Source organism: Taeniopygia guttata, chromosome 22 (assembly GCF_048771995.1).
Source record: "Taeniopygia guttata chromosome 22, bTaeGut7.mat, whole genome shotgun sequence".
In the NCBI taxonomy this organism is placed as follows: domain Eukaryota; kingdom Metazoa; phylum Chordata; class Aves; order Passeriformes; family Estrildidae; genus Taeniopygia; species Taeniopygia guttata.
Window position 1 is genome coordinate 172,118 of NC_133047.1, and position 23,649 is coordinate 195,766.

The 23,649-nt window shown below is 61.2% G+C and overlaps 1 protein-coding gene across 6 annotated transcripts; it reads right to left on the reverse strand.

Moving 5' to 3' along the window:
- Positions 1-819: 819 nt before the first annotated feature.
- On the reverse strand, positions 820-22,005 carry LOC121468033 (uncharacterized). 6 transcript variants are annotated; one of them, XM_041713098.2, is made up of 5 exons: positions 21,224-22,004; positions 7,421-7,632; positions 5,373-5,473; positions 3,576-3,644; positions 820-1,563 (listed from the first exon to the last, which is right to left on the reverse strand). In XM_041713098.2, the coding sequence occupies exons 1-5, from the start codon at positions 21,875-21,877 to the stop codon at positions 1,424-1,426; spliced, it is 1,176 nt and encodes a 391-aa protein (XP_041569032.2). In that variant the 5' UTR covers positions 21,878-22,004; the 3' UTR covers positions 820-1,423. The 6 variants fall into 6 exon arrangements, 5 of the variants coding, with proteins under 5 accessions (XP_041569032.2, XP_041569039.2, XP_072773831.1 ...); XR_005978667.2 differs by having other exon boundaries at positions 1,466-1,563; positions 5,373-5,460; positions 21,224-22,003; XM_041713105.2 differs by lacking the exon at positions 5,373-5,473 and having other exon boundaries at positions 1,466-1,563.
- Between the last annotated feature and the right edge of the window lie 1,644 nt (positions 22,006-23,649).

The window sequence follows — 23,649 nt, forward strand, 5'->3', positions numbered from 1 at the left end:
AGCGCTTGGGGCCCCCCCGGTCCCGGCGCTGTTCCCGGGGGTCCCGCGGCACCAGGGGGGTCAAAGGGGAGGGGGCAGAACCCCGTGATGGGTGGGGGGCACAAAGGGGGGACCGGGCCCGGTGCACGGGCGTGGCGCTTCCCGGGGGGTCCAGGTACCCGGGGGGTTCCCGGGATTCGAGGGGGGGTCCAGTCCCAGTCCCGGTGCTCGGTGAGGGGGGGTCAATGCACGGGGGGGTCCCGGTGCACGAAGAGGGTCCAGTCTCGGTGCTGGTGCACGACGGGAGGGGGATGCACAGGGGGGTCCCGGTGCTCGGTGATTCGGGGGGGGTCTCCGGTGGTCCCTGTGCCTGAGGCTGGCGATGTTTGAGGGGAGGTCCGGTGGTGCCGGTGCCCGAGGGGGGTCAATGCTCGTGGGGGGGCCCCGGTGCACGGTGACGGCGCTGACTGATGGGGTGGGAGTGTCTCCGGTGGTCCCGGTTCCTCGCGGGGGGGGCCGGTGGTGCCGGTGCCCGAGGAAGGGGGAGGGGAAACTCGAGTGTCCTGATGCCTGAGGGGGGGGTCCTGAGGGGGGCCCCGGTGCACGAGGACGGTGAAATTCGGGGGTCCCGGTGCTCGGGGGGTGCCGGTGGATGCCCGAGGGCGGCGTGTGACACAGAGAGAGACCCCGGTGACACCAGGGACCCGCACAGGGGGGCTGAGCCGGTCCTGGTGACACTCGGGGGACTCTTGGTGGCGCGAGGAGCTGGTGGCACCAGAGGAGCTGGTGGCACTCGAGGAGCTGGTGGCACTCGAGGAGCTGGTGGCAATCGAGGGGCTCTTGCACGAGCCCCCCCCCCCCCCCACCCGTTCCTCTTGGTGACACGAGGACGTGGTGGCACTCGGGACCCTCGCGAGGGCTGGGCTGGTCCCGCTGCCACTCGGAGCCCCCCAAATTCCTCTGGGTGCCACAAGGAGCCCTCGGTGAGGAGCTGGTGACACTCGAGGAGCTCCAGCACAAGGACCCCAAATTCCTCTTGGTGACGTGAGAAGATGGTGGCACGAGGAGCCCTTCCAGGGGACCCCAAAATCCTCACACGGGGACCCTAAATTGTCACACGGGGACCCCAAATCCTGGCCCGACCCCCACTTTCCCCGCACGAGGAGCCCTTTGCACAAGGATCTGCTGCACGAGGACCCCAAAAATTCCTCGCGCAAATCCCCCCGAATTACTCGCGTGAGACCCACCCCAGGGCGAGCTCCCCTCGCCTCCTCCTCATCCTCCTCCTCCTCCTCCTCACCCCGGGGGTCTCCGGGTGCTCCCCCCCCCCCGCCCTCCCCTTTCCCCCTTTTCCCCCAGGGCTGGGGGGGTCAGGGGGATCGAAGGGGGGTGCGGGTGCGGTTTCTGGGGGGGTCCCGGCGACCCCCGGGGCGGGGGTCAGTGCTCAGCAGCGGGGCCGCGCCGCTCGCAGCCGTTGGCCGTGATCGGGGGTGGCGGGGGCGGAGGCGGGGGCCGCCCGGGGACCCCCCCGGCCCCCCAAATCACACCCTGGTCTGCTGCACCCACGGCGGAAAGCTGCCTCTCCTGCAAGGCACCGAGGGGGCTCATTCACCCCCCCGCCCCCGCCAGCGCCCTGAGTGTCCCTGCGTGTCCCTGCCTGTCCCTGCGTGTCCCCAAGGTGTCCCCGGGGGGCCCCGCCCGCACCCCCCCCCCCGCCATGCAGGGCTCACTCACCTGCGGCACCGGTGCGGGGGCCTCGGGGTGGCCCGAAATCAGCACGAATGCGCCCAAAACCATCCCTGACCTGCCCCGGAGTTCACCCCGAACTCCTCAAGTTAACCCCGAACCCCTCACATTAACCCTGACGCCCTAAAACTTCACCCTGACCCCCTAAAGTTCACCCCAACCCTAAAAGTTTCACACTAAAATTAACCCTAAAACATGAAGGTGGGACGCCCTTGATTTGTCCCCACCCCCCCCCCCCCCGAAACTGAGGCAGTTCACTCCCAAAATTGTCCCCACCCCCCTAAAATTGTCCCTGCCCTCCCCTAAATTGTCCCCACCCCCCCGCAATTGTCCTGGTGCTCACTCAGCTGTCCCCAAGCCCCCTGAACTGTCCCCTCCCCCACCCGCGGTGACAGGACATGGCACACGGACACAGGTGTCACCTCCCCCCCCCCCCACCCCCCCCCCCCGTGAGATGGGGACAGACACAGGACACGAGAATGGTGATGGTGACGCGGCGCCAGCGCTGGGGGACATTTGGTGAGAACCTCCCCCAAACCCCCCCAACCATGGTCACCCCCCGGGGGGGATGGGGACAATGGTGGCATCTCCAGGGGGTGGGGACAGGGCCAGTGGTGGCACCTGAGGGGACATGGGGACACCTGGGGTGGTGTCCCCAAAAGGGTCCCCAGTGTCCACCAGAGACATGGGGACACCAGGAGAGACATGGGGACACCTGAGGTGGTGTCCCCAGGGGGTGCCCAATGTCTCCAAAGGGTCCTCAGTGTCCCTAAGGGACATGGGGACACCAGGAGGGACATGGGGACACCGGGGTTGGTGTCCCCAGGGGGTCCCCAGTGTCCACAAGAGACATGGGGACACCAGGAAGGACATGGTGACACCAGGAGGGACAAGGGGACACCTGGATCCGTGACCCCAAGGGGTCCCCCATGTCCCTAAAGGACATGGGGACATGGAAGGGACAAGGGAACACTTGGATACGTGTCCCCAGGTGACACAGGGACACGGGAGGGACAGGAGGACACCAGGAGGGACGTGGGGACACCTGAATCCATGTCCCCAAGGGACATGGGGACACAGGAGGGACATGGGGACATCTGCATCTGTGTCCCCAGAGGACAAGGGGACACCTCGATCTGTGTCCCCAAGGTGTCCCTTGTGTCCCTGAAGAATGCGGGGACACAGAAGGGTCTTGGGGACATCTTGGATCCATGTCCCCAAGTGTCCCCAAGTGTCACCAGTGCCCCTGAGGGACATGGGAGGAACATGGGGACAATGAGCATCTTGGGGACATCTGGATCTGTGTCCTCAAGGGGTCCCAGTGTCCTTGCGGAACATGGGAGAGACATGGGGACACAGCAGGGATCTGTGTCCCCAGTGTTCCCGAGGGAGGGGGAAGGGACATGGGGACATCTAGATCTCTGTCCCCAGTGTCCCTTAGGGACACCTGGATCTGTGTCCCCAAGGAGTCCCCAGTGCCCATGAGGGACATGGGGACAAAGGAGGGACATGGGGATGCTCCAGATCCATGTCCCCGAGGGTCCCCAATGTCCCTTAGGGACACAGGAGGGTCTTGGGGACATCTTGGATCCATGTTCCCAAAGGTCCCCAATGTGCCTGAGGGACGTGGGAGGGACATGGGGACACAGGAGGGACATGGGGACACCTGTGAAGTGTCCCCAGTGTCCCTTGGAGCCAGCAGAGCCCTTGGGGACATTCCAGATCCATGTACCCAAGGGTTCCCAGTGTCCCCTGGGGACACGAGAGGCTCTTGGGGACATCTGGGATCCGTGTCCCCAAGGGTGCTCCTGTGCGGCCCGGGGGGTGGCAGGGAGGGGACAAGGACCCACCTGGGGTGTCACCGGTGGCCGAGGGTCCGGTGCCACTGGCGGGGCCGGGCCGCGCTACCTGACGGACAGCTGTGACAAGAGAGACACGGGAGGGGACATCAGGGCCACCGTGGCCACCGCGCTGCGCAGGGACACGGCCCGGCCGGGCTGGCCCCGGCCTGACCCCGAGGTGGCCCGGGGTGGCCCTGAGGTGGCCCCGAGGTGGCCATGACCCAAGGAGGGGGCACAGGAACAGCCCCGTCGCTGGGGGGGGGACATGGGGGTGGCCTTGGGGGCACCGAGGTGGCGCTGTCCCTGGGGTGGGGGGTGGGGCGATGTCACCTCTGCACTGAAATGTCCCTCTGGTGTCACCCCAGGGGTGGCCCTGTCCCCTCTGGGGGCCACTTGGTCCCCTCAGGGGTGGCCTTGTCCCAACCGAGGGTGGCCCTGTCCCTCCGGGAGTGGCCCTGTCCCTTCCAGGGGTCACTTTTTCCCCTCAGGGGTGGCCCTGTATTGACTGGGGGTGGCCCTGTCCTTCTGGGGGGTCACTTTGTTCCCCCAGGGGTGGCCCTGTATTGATTGGGGGGTCACTTTGTCCCCCCAGAGGTGGCCCTGTCCTCACTGGGGGTGGCCCTGTCCCCCTCAGGCCCCCTCCAGGGGTCCCTGTCCCTCCCCCCAGGGGTCCCATTGTCCCCCTGGGGGTGGCCTGGACCCCCTGCGCCCCCCCCCCCCCAAGTGCCACCATGTCCCCCCCAGGGCGGCCTTGTCCCCCCACAGCCCCCAGAGGTGACAGGAGCCCCCCTCGGGGGTCCCCAAACCCCTCCACAGGGACCCAGAGACCTCCAAAAATCCCCCAAAACCCCAAATTATCCTCTCAGAATGCCCAGAAACCTCCCAGGGACACTTGGAGACCCCAAAACCCTCACAGACTCCAAATGACCTCCCCAAAACCCCCCTGGGAACACCCATAACTCCCTCCCAAACCCCAATAACCCCAGGAATACCCCCCCAGAGCCCCCCCAAACCCCCCAAAATACCCATAGGGATCCCCCAAAACCCCCCAAAATACCCCCAGAGACCCCTGGGAATAGCCAGAACCCCCCAAAATGCCCAAATATCCACCACAGACCCCAAATAACTCCCCAATAACCCTAGATATACCCCCCAGAGACCCCCAAGAACCCCCCAAAACCCCCTAGAAACACCCAGAACCCCCCCAAAACCCCTCCAGACCCCTCCCCACAGCCCCCCTAGGAGTAGCCATAAACTCCTGTAACCCCAAAATTCCCCCAACAGACCCCAAATACTCCCTTCCAAACCCCCTAGGAACCCCCAAAAACCCCCCAAAACCCCCTAGAGACACTCATAAGCCCCCAAAACCTCCACAGACCCTGCCAAAATCCCCACAGGCCCCCTCAAACCCCCCTAGGGACACCCATAAACCCCCCAGAATATCCAAATATACCCCATAGACCCCAAATAATGCTCCTAAAATACCCAAATACCCCCTCGGGACACCCAGACCCCATCCCCCCTCCCCCCCCCCCCCAGACACGCCAGAACCCCCCTCGGGACAACCATAACCCACCCCAAAACCCCCAAATATCCCCCAGGGACACCCATAACCCCCCAAAACTTCCACAGAACCCCCCTAGGGACACCCATAAACCCCCCCAGACCCCACCAAACCCCCCCGGGACGCCCCTGAAAGCTGCCGGGAACCCCCGGAGCGCCCCAAATCCCCCCTCGCCCCGCCCCCAGCGCGGCGTGGGATGGCCGATGTCACACGGAGCAGAGCAATGACATTGTAATTTCCACCTGAGCGTCGAGCAGCCGCCGCCGGCCCTCGGACGGGTCGTGGGCGCCCAAGTGATCCCTGCGCAGCTCCTGCTCCAGTAGCATCAGCCTGCGGGGCCAGGCTTCACCGGGGTCATGCTGCCACCCCCCCGGGGACAGCCCCGGGACACGGGGACAGCCCGGGGACAGCCCGGGGACACAGGGACACCCCCAGGGACAGCCCGGGGACAGCCCGGGGACAGCCCGGGGGACACGGGGACAGCCCGGGGACAGCCCGGGGACACAGGGACACCCCCAGGGACAGCCCGGGGACAGCCCGGGGACACCCCCAGGGACAGCCCGGGGACACAGGGACACCCCCGGGGACAGCCCGGGGACAGCCCGGGGACACAGGGACACCCCCAGGGACAGCCCGGGGACAGCCCAGGGACAGCTCGGGGACACCCCCAGGGACAGCCCGGGGACACCCCCAGGGACAGCCCGGGGACACAGGGACACCCCCGGGGACAGCCCGGGGACAGCCCGGGGACAGCTCGGGGACACCCCCGGGGACAGCCCGGGGACACCCCCAGGGACAGCCCAGGGACAGCCCGGGGACAGCCCGGGGACAGCCCGGGGGACACGGGGAGACACCCAGGGACAGCCCCAGGGATACAGGGACACTGCTGGGGACAGTCCAGGGACAGCCATGGGACACCCCTGGCATCACCGGGTCATCCCCAGGGACAAGGGGACACCTTTGGGGACACACTCAGGCACATGGGGACACTTGCAGGGACAGCCTGAGGACATGGGGACATCTGCGGACAGTCCAGGGGCAGCCAAGGGACACGGGGACAATCCCAGGGACAGCCTGGGGACACCTTGGGACACCCAGAGCCTCAGGACAGCTCAAGGTCATGGGGACACCCCTGATACAGCCCAGGGACATCCTGGGGACAGCTGGGGACATGACAAGGACACCCCAGGGACTTGGGGACAACCCAAGTTGTCAACCGTGCTGTGTCCCCGTGTCCCTGGGTGCCTGTCACCTCTGTATCACCCACGTCCTATGTGTGCCTGTGTCACCCCCATGTCCTTCTGTGTCCCCTGTGATCCTTTGTACCCCACGTCCCTCTGTCCCCTGTGTCCCCAATGTCCCTTGTGTCATTCTGTGTGTCCCCAATGTCCCTGTATCCCTGATGTCTGTGTCCCCCTCGATGTCCCCAATGCCCCCTGGCTGTCCCCGTGTGTCCCTCACCTGCCTGATGGTCTGCGAGTCCCTGTGTGTCCCTGGCCCTGTGTGTCCCCATGTCCCTGTGTCCCTGCTGTCCCCAATGTCCCTTCAATGTCCCCATGTCCCTGTGTCCCTGCTGTTCCCAATGTCCCCTCAATGTCCCCATGTCCCCAGTGTCCCTGCTGCCCTCGTGTGTCCCTCACCTGACAATGATGCTCCTGATCTGTGAGTCTCCATGTTCCTGTGTGTCCCTGCACCATTTGTCCCCATGTCCCCATCTGTCCCTGTGTCCCCAAGGCGTACCCCTGTTTGTCCCCATTGCCCTGTGTGTCCCCGTGTGTCACTCACCTGCCAATGATGCTCTTGATCTGAGAGTCCCCACGTGCCCGTGTCCCTGTGTGCTCCCATGTCCCAGTGTCCCGTGTCCCCATGTCCCCAGGCTGTCCCTGTGTGTCCCCGTGTCCCCATAGCCCTGTTTGTCCCCGAAATCCCTGTCTGCCCCATGTTCCCTCAACGTCCCCGCGTGTCCCTCACCTGCCCACGATGCTCTTCATCTGCGAGTCTGTGAGTCCCTGGCCCTGTAAGTCCCCGTGTCCCCATTTGTCCCCAGACTCCTGTTTGTCCCCAAAGTCCCTGTCTGTCCCCATGTCCCCCCGTCTCATTGATGTCCCTGTGTCCCCGCTGTCCCCGTGTGTCCCTCACCTGCCGATGACACTCTTGATCTGAGAGTCCCCATGTGCCCGTGTCCCTGTGTGTCCCCATGTTCCCTCCACGTCCCCATGTCCCCAGTGTCCCCGTGTCCCCAGTGTCCCCAGTGTCCCCGCTGTCCCCGCTGTCCCCGTGTGTCCCTCACCTGCCGATGATGCTCTTGATCTGCGAGTCCTTCTCCTGCTGCTGCTGCCGGAGCCGCTTCTCGCTGAGCTCCAGGCGCTGCTGGTACTGCAGGAGGATGCGGCTGGTCTGCTCCTCCTGCGTCACCAGGCGCCGCTCGTACTCCTCCAGCTTGCGGTTGGACATGTGCAGCCGCTCCTTCAGCGAGTGGATCTCCTCCTCGTACTCCTTCACCTGCCAAAGGGACACTGCAGCGCACCTGGGGACGCCTACGGGCACACCTGCCACACCTGGGAACCCCCTAACCCAGCTGTGGCACACCTGTCACACCTGTCACACCTGCCACACCTGGGAACCCCCTAACCCAGCTATGGCACACCTGCCACACCTGGGAACCCCCTAACCCAGCTGTGGCACACCTGTCACACCTGTCACACCTGGGAACCCCCTACACCCAGATATGGCACTCATGTCACACCTGTCACACCTGGGAATCCCCTAACCCAGCTATGGCACACCTGGCACACCTGTCACACCTGGGAACCCCCTAACCCAGCTATGGCACACCTGTCACACCTGCCACACCTGTCACACCTGCCACACCTGGGAACCCCGTAACCCAGCTGTGGCACACCTGTCACACCTGTCACACCTGTCACACCTGCCACACCTGGGAACCCCCTAACCCAGCTATGGCACACCTGTCACACCTGTCACACCTGGAACTCCCTAACCCAGCTATGGCACACCTGTCACACCTGTCACACCTGGAAACCCCCTAACCCAGCTATGGCACACCTGTCACACCTGCCACACCTGGGAACCCCCTAACCCAGCTATGGCACACCTGTCACACCTGCCACACATGCCACACCTGGGAACCCCCTAACCCAGCTATGGCACACCTGGCACACCTGTCACACCTGGGAACCCCCTAACCCAGCTATGGCACACCTGTTACACCTGTCACACCTGTCACACCTGGGAACCCCCTAACCCAGCTATGGCACACCTGCCACACCTGGGAACCCCCTAACCCAGCTGTGGCACACCTGTCACACCTGTCACACCTGGGAACCCCCTAACCCAGCTATGGCACACCTGCCACACCTGGGAACCCCCTAACCCAGCTGTGGCACACCTGTCACACCTGTCACACCTGGGAACCCCCTACACCCAGATATGGCACACCTGTCACACCTGCCACACCTGGGAACCCCCTAACCCAGCTATGGCACACCTGTCACACCTGCCACACCTGGGAACCCCCTAACCCAGCTATGGCACACCTGCCACACCTGTCACACCTGTCACACCTGGGAACCCCCTAACCCAGCTATGGCACACCTGTCACACCTGCCACACCTGTCACACCTGCCACACCTGGGAACCCCCTAACCCAGCTATGGCACACCTGTCACACCTGTCACACCTGCCACACCTGGGAACCCCCTACACCCAGATATGGCACACCTGTCACACCTGTCACACCTGGAACTCCCTAACCCAGCTATGGCACACCTGTCACACCTGTCACACCTGGAAACCCCACTAACCCAGCTATGGCACACCTGTCACACATGCCACACCTGGGAACCCCCTAACCCAGCTATGGCACACCTGTCACACCGGTCACACCTGCCAAACCTGGGAACACCCTAACCCAGCTATGGCACACCTGTCACACCTGTCACACCTGTCACACCTGGGAACCCCCTACACCCAGATATGGCACACCTGTCACACCTGTCACACCTGGGAACCCCCTAACCCAGCTATGGCACACCTGTCACACCTGTCACACCTGGGAACCCCCTAACCCAGCTGTGGCACACCTGTCACACCTGTCACACCTGCCACACCTGGGAACCCCCTACACCCAGATATGGCACACCTGGCACACCTGTCACACCTGGGAACCCCCTAACCCAGCTATGGCACACCTGTCACACCTGTCACACCTGTCACACCTGGGAACCCCCTAACCCAGCTATGGCACACCTGTCACACCTGTCACACCTGTCACACCTGGGAACCCCCTAACCCAGCTATGGCACACCTGCCACACCTGGGAACCCCCTAACCCAGATATGGCACACCTGTCACACCTGTCACACCTGGGAACACCCTAACCCAGCTATGGCACACCTGTCACACCTGTCACACCTGGGAACCCCCTAACCCAGCTATGGCACACCTGCCACACCTGTCACACCTGGAAACCCCACTAACCCAGCTATGGCACACCTGTCACACCTGTCACACCTGTCACACCTGGGAACCCCCTAACCCAGCTATGGCACACCTGTCACACCTGTCACACCTGTCACACCTGGGAACCCCCTAACCCAGCTATGGCACACCTGCCACACCTGGGAACCCCCTAACCCAGCTGTGGCACACCTGTCACACCTGTCACACCTGGGAACCCCCTACACCCAGATATGGCACACCTGTCACACCTGTCACACCTGGGAACCCCCTAACCCAGCTATGGCACACCTGTCACACCTGCCACACCTGGGAACCCCCTAACCCAGCTATGGCACACCTGCCACACCTGTCACACATGTCACACCTGGGAACCCCCTAACCCAGCTATGGCACACCTGTCACACCTGTCACACCTGTCACACCTGGGAACCCCCTAACCCAGCTATGGCACACCTGTCACACCTTCCACACCTGTCACACCTGTCACACCTGGGAACCCCCTACACCCAGATATGGCACACCTGTCACACCTGTCACACCTGGGAACACCCTAACCCAGCTATGGCACACCTGTCACACCTGTCACACCTGGGAACCCCCTAACCCAGCTATGGCACACCTGTCACACATGCCACACCTGGGAACCCCCTAACCCAGCTATGGCACACCTGTCACACCTGTCACAGCTGTCACACCTGGGAACCCCCTAACCCAGCTATGGCACACCTGTCACACCTGTCACACCTGTCACACCTGGGAACCCCCTACACCCAGATATGGCACACCTGTCACACCTGTCACACCTGGGAACACCCTAACCCAGCTATGGCACACCTGTCACACCTGTCACACCTGGGAACCCCCTAACCCAGCTATGGCACACCTGTCACACCTGTCACACCTGGGAACCCCCTAACCCAGCTATGGCACACCTGTCACACCTGTCACACCTGGAAACCCCACTAACCCAGCTATGGCACACCTGTCACACATGCCACACCTGGGAACCCCCTAACCCAGCTATGGCACACCTGTCACACCTGTCACACCTGCCACACCTGGGAACCCCCTAACCCAGCTGTGGCACACCTGTCACACCTGTCACACCTGCCACACCTGGGAACCCCCTACACCCAGATATGGCACACCTGGCACACCTGTCACACCTGGGAACCCCCTAACCCAGCTATGGCACACCTGTCACACCTGTCACACCTGTCACACCTGGGAACCCCCTAACCCAGCTATGGCACACCTGTCACACCTGTCACACCTGTCACACCTGAGAACCCCCTAACCCAGCTATGGCACACCTGCCACACCTGGGAACCCCCTAACCCAGCTGTGGCACACCTGTCACACCTGTCACACCTGGGAACCCCCTACACCCAGATATGGCACACCTGTCACACCTGTCACACCTGGGAACCCCCTAACCCAGCTATGGCACACCTGTCACACCTGTCACACCTGTCACAGCTGTCACAGCTGTCACACCTGGGAACCCCCTAACCCAGCTATGGCACACCTGTCACACCTGTCACACCTGTCACACCTGGGAACCCCCTACACCCAGATATGGCACACCTGTCACACCTGTCACACCTGGGAACACCCTAACCCAGCTATGGCACACCTGCCACACCTGTCACACCTGGGAACCCCCTAACCCAGCTATGGCACACCTGGCACACCTGCCACACCTGGGAACCCCCTAACCCAGCTATGGCACACCTGTCACACCTGTCACACCTGTCACACCTGGGAACCCCCTAACCCAGCTATGGCACACCTGTCACACCTGTCACACCTGTCACACCTGGGAACCCCCTACACCCAGATATGGCACACCTGTCACACCTGTCACACCTGGGAACACCCTAACCCAGCTATGGCACACCTGGCACACCTGGCACACCTGGGAACCCCCTAACCCAGCTATGGCACACCTGTCACACCTGTCACACCTGTCACACCTGGGAACCCCCTAACCCAGCTATGGCACACCTGCCACACCTGGGAACCCCCTAACCCAGCTGTGGCACACCTGTCACACCTGTCACACCTGGGAACCCCCTACACCCAGATATGGCACACCTGTCACACCTGTCACACCTGGGAACCCCCTAACCCAGCTATGGCACACCTGTCACACCTGCCAAACCTGGGAACCCCCTAACCCAGCTATGGCACACCTGCCACACCTGTCACACCTGTCACACCTGGGAACCCCCTAACCCAGCTATGGCACACCTGTCACACCTGCCACACCTCTCACACCTGCCACACCTGGGAACCCCCTAACCCAGCTGTGGCACACCTGTCACACCTGTCACACCTGCCACACCTGGGAACCCCCTACACCCAGATATGGCACATCTGTCACACCTGTCACACCTGGAACTCCCTAACCCAGCTATGGCACACCTGTCACACCTGTCACACCTGGAAACCCCCTAACCCAGCTATGGCACACCTGTCACACATGCCACACCTGGGAACCCCCTAACCCAGCTATGGCACACCTGTCACACCTGTCACACCTGCCACACCTGGGAACCCCCTAACCCAGCTATGGCACACCTGTCACACCTGTCACACCTGTCACACCTGGGAACCCCCTACACCCAGATATGGCACACCTGTCACACCTGTCACACCTGGGAACACCCTAACCCAGCTATGGCACACCTGTCACACCTGTCACACCTGGGAACCCCCTAACCCAGCTGTGGCACACCTGTCACACCTGTCACACCTGCCACACCTGGGAACCCCCTACACCCAGATATGGCACACCTGGCACACCTGGCACACCTGGGAACCCCCTAACCCAGCTATGGCACACCTGTCACACCTGTCACACCTGTCACACCTGGGAACCCCCTAACCCAGCTATGGCACACCTGTCACACCTGTCACACCTGCCACACCTGGGAACCCCCTAACCCAGCTATGGCACACCTGTCACACCTGTCACACCTGTCACACCTGGGAACCCCCTACACCCAGATATGGCACACCTGTCACACCTGTCACACCTGGGAACACCCTAACCCAGCTATGGCACACCTGTCACACCTGTCACACCTGGGAACCCCCTAACCCAGCTGTGGCACACCTGTCACACCTGTCACACCTGCCACACCTGGGAACCCCCTACACCCAGATATGGCACACCTGTCACACCTGTCACACCTGGGAACCCCCTAACCCAGCTATGGCACACCTGTCACAGCTGTCACAGCTGTCAGACCTGGGAACCCCCTAACCCAGCTATGGCACACCTGTCACACCTGTCACACCTGTCACACCTGGGAACCCCCTAACCCAGCTATGGCACACCTGCCACACCTGGGAACCCCCTAACCCAGCTGTGGCACACCTGTCACACCTGTCACACCTGGGAACCCCCTACACCCAGATATGGCTCACCTGTCACACCTGTCACACCTGGGAACCCCCTAACCCAGCTATGGCACACCTGTCACACCTGTCACACCTGTCACAGCTGTCACAGCTGTCAGACCTGGGAACCCCCTAACCCAGCTATGGCACACCTGTCACACCTGTCACACCTGTCACACCTGGGAACCCCCTAACCCAGATATGGCACACCTGTCACACCTGTCACACCTGGGAACACCCTAACCCAGCTATGGCACACCTGGCACACCTGTCACACCTGGGAACCCCCTAACCCAGCTATGGCACACCTGGCACACCTGTCACACCTGGGAACCCCCTAACCCAGCTATGGCACACCTGTCACACCTGTCACACCTGTCACACCTGGGAACCCCCTACACCCAGCTATGGCACACCTGTCACACCTGTCACACCTGTCACACCTGGGAACCCCCTACACCCAGCTATGGCACACCTGCCACACCTGGGAACCCCCTAACCCAGCTGTGGCACACCTGTCACACCTGTCACACCTGGGAACCCCCTACACCCAGATATGGCACACCTGCCACACCTGTCACACCTGGGAACCCCCTAACCCAGCTATGGCACACCTGTCACACCTGCCACACCTGGGAACCCCCTAACCCAGCTATGGCACACCTGCCACACCTGTCACACCTGTCACACCTGGGAACCCCCTAACCCAGCTATGGCACACCTGTCACACCTTCCACACCTGTCACACCTGTCACACCTGGGAACCCCCTACACCCAGATATGGCACACCTGTCACACCTGTCACACCTGGGAACACCCTAACCCAGCTATGGCACACCTGTCACACCTGTCACACCTGGGAACCCCCTAACCCAGCTATGGCACACCTGTCACACATGCCACACCTGGGAACCCCCTAACCCAGCTATGGCACACCTGTCACAGCTGTCACAGCTGTCACACCTGGGAACCCCCTAACCCAGCTATGGCACACCTGTCACACCTGTCACACCTGTCACACCTGGGAACCCCCTACACCCAGATATGGCACACCTGTCACACCTGTCACACCTGGGAACACCCTAACCCAGCTATGGCACACCTGTCACACCTGTCACACCTGGGAACCCCCTAACCCAGCTATGGCACACCTGTCACACCTGTCACACCTGGGAACCCCCTAACCCAGCTATGGCACACCTGTCACACCTGTCACACCTGGAAACCCCACTAACCCAGCTATGGCACACCTGTCACACATGCCACACCTGGGAACCCCCTAACCCAGCTATGGCACACCTGTCACACCTGTCACACCTGCCACACCTGGGAACCCCCTAACCCAGCTGTGGCACACCTGTCACACCTGTCACACCTGCCACACCTGGGAACCCCCTACACCCAGATATGGCACACCTGGCACACCTGTCACACCTGGGAACCCCCTAACCCAGCTATGGCACACCTGCCACACCTGGGAACCCCCTAACCCAGCTGTGGCACACCTGTCACAGCTGTCACACCTGGGAACCCCCTACACCCAGATATGGCACACCTGTCACACCTGTCACACCTGGGAACCCCCTAACCCAGCTATGGCACACCTGTCACACCTGTCACACCTGTCACAGCTGTCACAGCTGTCACACCTGGGAACCCCCTAACCCAGCTATGGCACACCTGTCACACCTGTCACACCTGTCACACCTGGGAACCCCCTACACCCAGATATGGCACACCTGTCACACCTGTCACACCTGTCACACCTGGGAACCCCCTAACCCAGCTATGGCACACCTGTCACACCTGTCACACCTGTCACACCTGGGAACACCCTAACCCAGCTATGGCACACCTGCCACACCTGTCACACCTGGGAACCCCCTAACCCAGCTATGGCACACCTGGCACACCTGTCACACCTGGGAACCCCCTAACCCAGCTATGGCACACCTGGCACACCTGTCACACCTGTCACACCTGGGAACCCCCTAACCCAGCTATGGCACACCTGTCACACCTGTCACACCTGTCACACCTGGGAACCCCCTAACCCAGCTATGGCACACCTGCCACACATGCCACACCTGGGAACCCCCTAACCCAGCTGTGGCACACCTGTCACACCTGTCACACCTGGGAACCCCCTACACCCAGATATGGCACACCTGTCACACCTGTCACACCTGGGAACCCCCTAACCCAGCTATGGCACACCTGTCACACCTGCCACACCTTTCACACCTGCCACACCTGGGAACCCCCTAACCCAGCTGTGGCACACCTGTCACACCTGTCACACCTGCCACACCTGGGAAGCCCCTACACCCAGATATGGCACACCTGTCACACCTGTCACACCTGGAACTCCCTAACCCAGCTATGGCACACCTGTCACACCTGTCACACCTGGAAACCCCACTAACCCAGCTATGGCACACCTGTCACACATGCCACACCTGGGAACCCCCTAACCCAGCTATGGCACACCTGTCACACCTGTCACACCTGTCACACCTGGGAACCCCCTAACCCAGCTATGGCACACCTGTCACACCTGTCACACCTGTCACACCTGGGAACCCCCTACACCCAGATATGGCACACCTGTCACACCTGTCACACCTGGGAACACCCTAACCCAGCTATGGCACACCTGTCACACCTGTCACACCTGGGAACCCCCTAACCCAGCTATGGCACACCTGTCACACCTGTCACACCTGGGAACCCCCTAACCCAGCTATGGCACACCTGTCACACCTGTCACACCTGTCACACACCTGGGAACCCCCTAACCCAGCTATGGCACACCTGTCACACCTGTCACACCTGCCACACCTGGGAACCCCCTAACCCAGCTGTGGCACACCTGTCACACCTGTCACACCTGGGAACCCCCTACACCCAGATATGGCTCACCTGTCACACCTGTCACACCTGGGAACCCCCTAACCCAGCTATGGCACACCTGTCACACCTGTCACACCTGTCACAGCTGTCACAGCTGTCAGACCTGGGAACCCCCTAACCCAGCTATGGCACACCTGTCACACCTGTCACACCTGTCACACCTGGGAACCCCCTAACCCAGATATGGCACACCTGTCACACCTGTCACACCTGGGAACACCCTAACCCAGCTATGGCACACCTGGCACACCTGTCACACCTGGGAACCCCCTAACCCAGCTATGGCACACCTGGCACACCTGTCACACCTGGGAACCCCCTAACCCAGCTATGGCACACCTGTCACACCTGTCACACCTGTCACACCTGGGAACCCCCTACACCCAGCTATGGCACACCTGTCACACCTGTCACACCTGTCACACCTGGGAACCCCCTACACCCAGCTATGGCACACCTGCCACACCTGGGAACCCCCTAACCCAGCTGTGGCACACCTGTCACACCTGTCACACCTGGGAACCCCCTACACCCAGATATGGCACACCTGCCACACCTGTCACACCTGGGAACCCCCTAACCCAGCTATGGCACACCTGTCACACCTGCCACACCTGGGAACCCCCTAACCCAGCTATGGCACACCTGCCACACCTGTCACACCTGTCACACCTGGGAACCCCCTAACCCAGCTATGGCACACCTGTCACACCTTCCACACCTGTCACACCTGTCACACCTGGGAACCCCCTACACCCAGATATGGCACACCTGTCACACCTGTCACACCTGGGAACACCCTAACCCAGCTATGGCACACCTGTCACACCTGTCACACCTGGGAACCCCCTAACCCAGCTATGGCACACCTGTCACACATGCCACACCTGGGAACCCCCTAACCCAGCTATGGCACACCTGTCACAGCTGTCACAGCTGTCACACCTGGGAACCCCCTAACCCAGCTATGGCACACCTGTCACACCTGTCACACCTGTCACACCTGGGAACCCCCTACACCCAGATATGGCACACCTGTCACACCTGTCACACCTGGGAACACCCTAACCCAGCTATGGCACACCTGTCACACCTGTCACACCTGGGAACCCCCTAACCCAGCTATGGCACACCTGTCACACCTGTCACACCTGGGAACCCCCTAACCCAGCTATGGCACACCTGTCACACCTGTCACACCTGGAAACCCCACTAACCCAGCTATGGCACACCTGTCACACATGCCACACCTGGGAACCCCCTAACCCAGCTATGGCACACCTGTCACACCTGTCACACCTGCCACACCTGGGAACCCCCTAACCCAGCTGTGGCACACCTGTCACACCTGTCACACCTGCCACACCTGGGAACCCCCTACACCCAGATATGGCACACCTGGCACACCTGTCACACCTGGGAACCCCCTAACCCAGCTATGGCACACCTGTCACACCTGTCACACCTGTCACACCTGGGAACCCCCTAACCCAGCTATGGCACACCTGTCACACCTGTCACACCTGCCACACCTGGGAACCCCCTAACCCAGCTATGGCACACCTGCCACACCTGGGAACCCCCTAACCCAGCTGTGGCACACCTGTCACACCTGGGAACCCCCTACACCCAGATATGGCACACCTGTCACACCTGTCACACCTGGGAACCCCCTAACCCAGCTATGGCACACCTGTCACAGCTGTCACACCTGGGAACCCCCTAACCCAGCTATGGCACACCTGTCACACCTGTCACACCTGTCACACCTGGGAACCCCCTACACCCAGATATGGCACACCTGTCACACCTGTCACACCTGTCACACCTGGGAACCCCCTAACCCAGCTATGGCACACCTGTCACACCTGTCACACCTGTCACACCTGGGAACACCCTAACCCAGCTATGGCACACCTGCCACACCTGTCACACCTGGGAACCCCCTAACCCAGCTATGGCACACCTGGCACACCTGTCACACCTGGGAACCCCCTAACCCAGCTATGGCACACCTGGCACACCTGTCACACCTGTCACACCTGGGAACCCCCTAACCCAGCTATGGCACACCTGTCACACCTGTCACACCTGTCACACCTGGGAACCCCCTAACCCAGCTATGGCACACCTGCCACACCTGGGAACCCCCTAACCCAGCTGTGGCACACCTGTCACACCTGTCACACCTGGGAACCCCCTACACCCAGATATGGCACACCTGTCACACCTGTCACACCTGGGAACCCCCTAACCCAGCTATGGCACACCTGTCACACCTGCCACACCTTTCACACCTGCCACACCTGGGAACCCCCTAACCCAGCTGTGGCACACCTGTCACACCTGTCACACCTGCCACACCTGGGAAGCCCCTACACCCAGATATGGCACACCTGTCACACCTGTCACACCTGGAACTCCCTAACCCAGCTATGGCACACCTGTCACACCTGTCACACCTGGAAACCCCACTAACCCAGCTATGGCACACCTGTCACACATGCCACACCTGGGAACCCCCTAACCCAGCTATGGCACACCTGTCACACCTGTCACACCTGTCACACCTGGGAACCCCCTAACCCAGCTATGGCACACCTGTCACACCTGTCACACCTGTCACACCTGGGAACCCCCTACACCCAGATATGGCACACCTGTCACACCTGTCACACCTGGGAACACCCTAACCCAGCTATGGCACACCTGTCACACCTGTCACACCTGGGAACCCCCTAACCCAGCTATGGCACACCTGTCACACCTGTCACACCTGGGAACCCCCTAACCCAGCTATGGCACACCTGTCACACCTGTCACACCTGTCACACACCTGGGAACCCCCTAACCCAGCTATGGCACACCTGTCACACCTGTCACACCTGCCACACCTGGGAACCCCCTAACCCAGCTATGGCACAGCTGTCACCCCCCTGTCCCTGTGCAGCCGCTCCTTCAGCGAGTGGATCTCCTCCTTGTCCTCCTTCACCTGCCAAAGGGACACTGCAGCACACCTGGGGACACCCGTCACACCTGGGCACACTTAAGAGTACCTGGGGACACCTGGGGACGGCACCTGGGAGTGCTTGGGACACCTGACACACCTGGGGACACCTGACACACCTGAGATCCACCAGCATCACCTGCTGAGGTACATGGGATCATCTCCTATCACCTGCACACCTGGATCCCTGCACACCTGAGATCCACCAGGACCATCCCCTGGATTCTTCAACATCTGGGCACACCTGGATACCGGAACATCTGCTCACCTGTATCACTGCACCCTGAACATCAACACACCTGAACATCTGCAGACCTGAGCTCCCCCCCCATAATCCACTGGATCCCTGCACACCTGAGCACACTTGAACAAGCCGAAGCACACCTGTATCACGCACACCTGAGCACACCTGTGTCACTCACAGCTGTGTCACTCACACCTGGAAACACCTGGGCACACCTGAGCACACCTGTGTCACCCACAGCTGTGTCACTCACACCTGGGCACACCTGGGCACATCTGAGCACACCTGAACAACCCTAAGCACACATGTATCACTCACACCTGAGCAAACCTGAGCACACCTGGGCACACCTCTGTCACTCACAGCTGTGTCATACACATCTGGGTACACCTGAAGTGTCACTCACACCAGCCCTACACGGTCCAGCCGGCTCTTGTCCATGGACTTGGAGTACTCCATGAGCTTTTGTCCCTCACACCTGGGCACACCTGGATCCCTCACACACCTGTGTCACTCGCACACCTGTCACTCACACCTGTGTCACTCACACACCTGTCACTCAAACCTGGGCACACCTGAGGTGTCATTTACACCTGTGTTGCTCACACACCTGCGTCACTCACACCTGTACCAGTCACACCTGTACCAGTCACACCTGTATGAGTCACACCTGTGTCACTCACACCTGAGTCCCTCACACCTGTGTCACTCACACCTGTGTCGCTCACACCTGTGTCGCTCAACCTGTGTCACCCACACACCTGTGTCACTCACACACCCGTGTCACTCACACCTGTACCGTCACACCTGTGCCCTCACACCAGTGTCGCTCACACCTGTGTCAATCACACCTGTGTCTCTCACACACCTGTGTCTCTCTCACACGTGTGTCACTCACACCTGTGTCACTCACACCCCTGTGATACTCACACACCTGTGTCACTCACACACCTGTGTCACTCACACCTGTGTCACTCACACCTGTGTCACTCACACCTGTGTCACTCACACACCTGTTTCGCTCACACCTGTGTCACTCACACCTGTGTCACTCACACCTGTGTCAGTCACACCTGTCACTCACACCTGTGTCCCTCACACCTGTGTTCCTCACACACCTGTGTCCCTCACACCTGTGTCCCTCACAGCTGTGTCACTCACACCTGTGTCACTCACACACCTGTTTCGCTCACACCTGTGTCAATCACACCTGTGTCACTCACACCTGTGTCACTCACACCTGTGTCACCCACACCTGTGTCACTCACACCTGTGTCACTCACACCTGTGTCGTTCACACCTGTGTCACTCACACACCTGTGTCACTCACACCTGTGTCACCCACACTTGTGTCCCTCACACCTGTGTCACTCACACCTGTGTCGCTCACACCTCTGTCGCTCACACCTGTGTCATTCACACCTGTGTCGCTCACACACCTGTGTCACTCACACCTGTGTCGCTCACACACCTGTGTCACTCACACCTGTGTCGCTCACACACCTGTGTCCCTCACAGCTGTGTCACTCACACCTGTGTCACTCACACACCTGTGTCGTTCACACCTGTGTCACTCACACCTGTGTCACTCACACTTGTGTCCCTCACAGCTGTGTCACTCACACCTGTGTCACTCACACACCTGTGTCACTCACACACCTGTGTCCCTCACAGCTGTGTCACTCACACCTGTGTCACTCACACCTGTGTCCCTCACAGCTGTGTCAGTCACACCTGTGTCGCTCACACACCTGTGTCCCTCACACCTGTGTCGCTCACACCTGTGTCGCTCACACCTGTGTCACTCACACCTGTGTCGCTCACACACCTGTGTCACTCACACACCTGTGTCGCTCACACCTGTGTCACTCACACCTGTGTCGCTCACACCTGTACACTCACACACCTGTGTCACTCACACCTGTGTCGCTCACACTTATGTCGCTCACACCTGTGTCACTCACACACCTGTGTCAGTCACACCTGTGTCCCTCACACACCTGTGTCACTCACACCTGTGTCGCTCACACCTGCCCTACCCGGTCCAGCCGGCTCTCGTCCATGGACTTGGAGTACTCCTTGAGCTTGTACTCCTTGCGCTCGATGTGCGAGCTCTCGATGTCGGCCGACAGGTGCGGCATGTTGGACACCCAGGCCACCGTGCGCTCGGCCGCCGGCAGCACCGGGTTCAGCGTGGACGGCGTCTGCGACGCCTGCGGGACACGGGGGACACGGGGGACGTGGAGGGGACACGGGGACACCACACACCGAGAGGACACCGAGGGGACAGGGGGACAGTGGGGACAGAGGGGACAGCGAGGGGACACGAGGACATGGGGGGACATGGAGGGGACACAGATACAGTGGGGACACAGGGGACAGGAAGGAGACAGTGACAGGAAACGGGGACACCAAGGGGAAACGGATGGGACATGAGCACAATGGGGACATGGAGGGGACAGTGAGGGGACACAGGGAAACAAGGGGACAGTGAGGGGACGGTGTGGGGACATGGGGACAGCATTGGGACATGAGGACATCGGAGACGGTGAGGGGACAGCATGGGGACATTGTGGGGACAGTGAGGGGACATGGGGACAATGGGAACACAGGGACAGTGTGGGGTCAGTGAAGGGACAGTGTGGGGACATAGGGACAGCATGGGGACACGAAGTGAGGGGACATGGGGACATTGACAGACATGGGGGGACATGGGGACATCAGGGGAATATGGAACAGATGGGGGCCACAGGGGCCACAGGGATAAAGGGGGACATAGGGGACACCAGGAGGACATTGGGGACATGGGGGGACACAAGGGGACACAAAGATGAGTTTGGTTCCCCCTCTACCACGTTGCCCCCACCCTGTCCCCAGTGTGTCCCATGTCCCACATACCAATGTCCCCACGTCCCCCAACATCCCCAATGTCCCCCACATCCCCCAATGTCCCCAAGCCCCCATATGCCCCCAAATCCCCAGTGTCCCCATATTCCTACACCCCCCAACACCCCGCACATCCCCAACCCCCCATGTCCCCGATGTCCCCCAGCGTCCCCAAATGTCCCCAGTGTCCCCAAGGTCCTCACATCTCCCCATGTCCCTAGTGTCCCCCAGTGTCCCCATATCCCCCACATGCCCCAACAAGGGGCCCTTTGTGACACGTGCAGCATGGTCACCATGGCATGGAACAGTGTGTCCAAGGGCCCTTTGTGACACGTGGTGACATAGGAGCTGACAGTGACAGGACCATGCCACAGTGCTCCGAGCACGCGACAGGACAGGACGGGACAGAGCAGTGCTGTGAGGAGTCCTCGCACAGCGCACTCGTTCGTGTCTGACCCAGAGATTTCTGAGGCGTTACTCCTGCAGCTGACCTCAAGGCCAGACCACAGGACTTGCTGACCTGTGGCCTTCCTGAGGCTTCTCTTCTGCAGGTGCCCTGGAGGGCAGAGCAAGGGACTTGGTGCCCTGGAGGCATCTCCCATCCCTGCCACCAGTGCCCTTGAGGCAAGAGCACAATCCTTGACAGGAGTCTCCTGTCCTTGTGGCAGGAGCCCTCGAGACCAGAGAGAAGGACTTGCTGTCCTGTAGCCTTCCTCAGGCTTCTCTCTTGAAGGTGCCTTGCAGGCACGAAAGCAGGACTTGCTGACTCGGAGCTTTTCCGAGGCATCTCTCCTGCAAGTAGCTATAGATCCAGTCACTGACATGGAGCAGAAACCCCTAAGAGTGCCCAAGCTGGCCGGGGTGGAGGAAGAGGACAAAGGCCCTGGAGCTGCCCCAGGGCATGAGACTGAAGAGGTGGTGCCATTCAAGCAGCTGCAGGAGGGTGAGTGGCAGAGCTGGGTTGCTGGGCTGCATGGCTAGTGGCTGCAGCCAGCTTGGCCACATCCCATCCCATTGCATCCCATCCCATCCCAACCCATCGCATCCCATCGCATCCCATCGCATCCCATCGCATCCCATCGCATCCCATCGCATCCCATCGCATCCCATCGCATCCCATCGCATCCCATCGCATCCCATCGCATCGCATCGCATCGCATCCCATCCCATCCCATCCCATCCCATCCCATCCCATCCCATCCCATCCCATCCCATCCCATCGGACATGCCCATGGACAGAACAGAAGCTGGGCTGGGGCTGGACCACGTGGCAGCCATGCTCCATCCCTGGGGCATCATGAGGCTCTCCCTGCCGGGCAAGAACAGGGCTGGGCTGTGTTCTCCGGCCTCTCCTGCAGCCCCTCAGCAGCTCTGGCCGCACTCGCTCTTTACCAGATGCAGCCCTGGAGCGGACACAAGAACAGGAACCCGCCCGTGGCCGCTTCCGCAGAACAGCGCAGGTACCTGCGGCCATCCCCACCTGGGCTGGGCCTGCTGGCACTGCTCAGCCCAGCACCGAGTGGTTGGAGCACTCCATGCATTCTCCCTCTCTTCCTGCCCTTCTCCTGCAGACCATCCG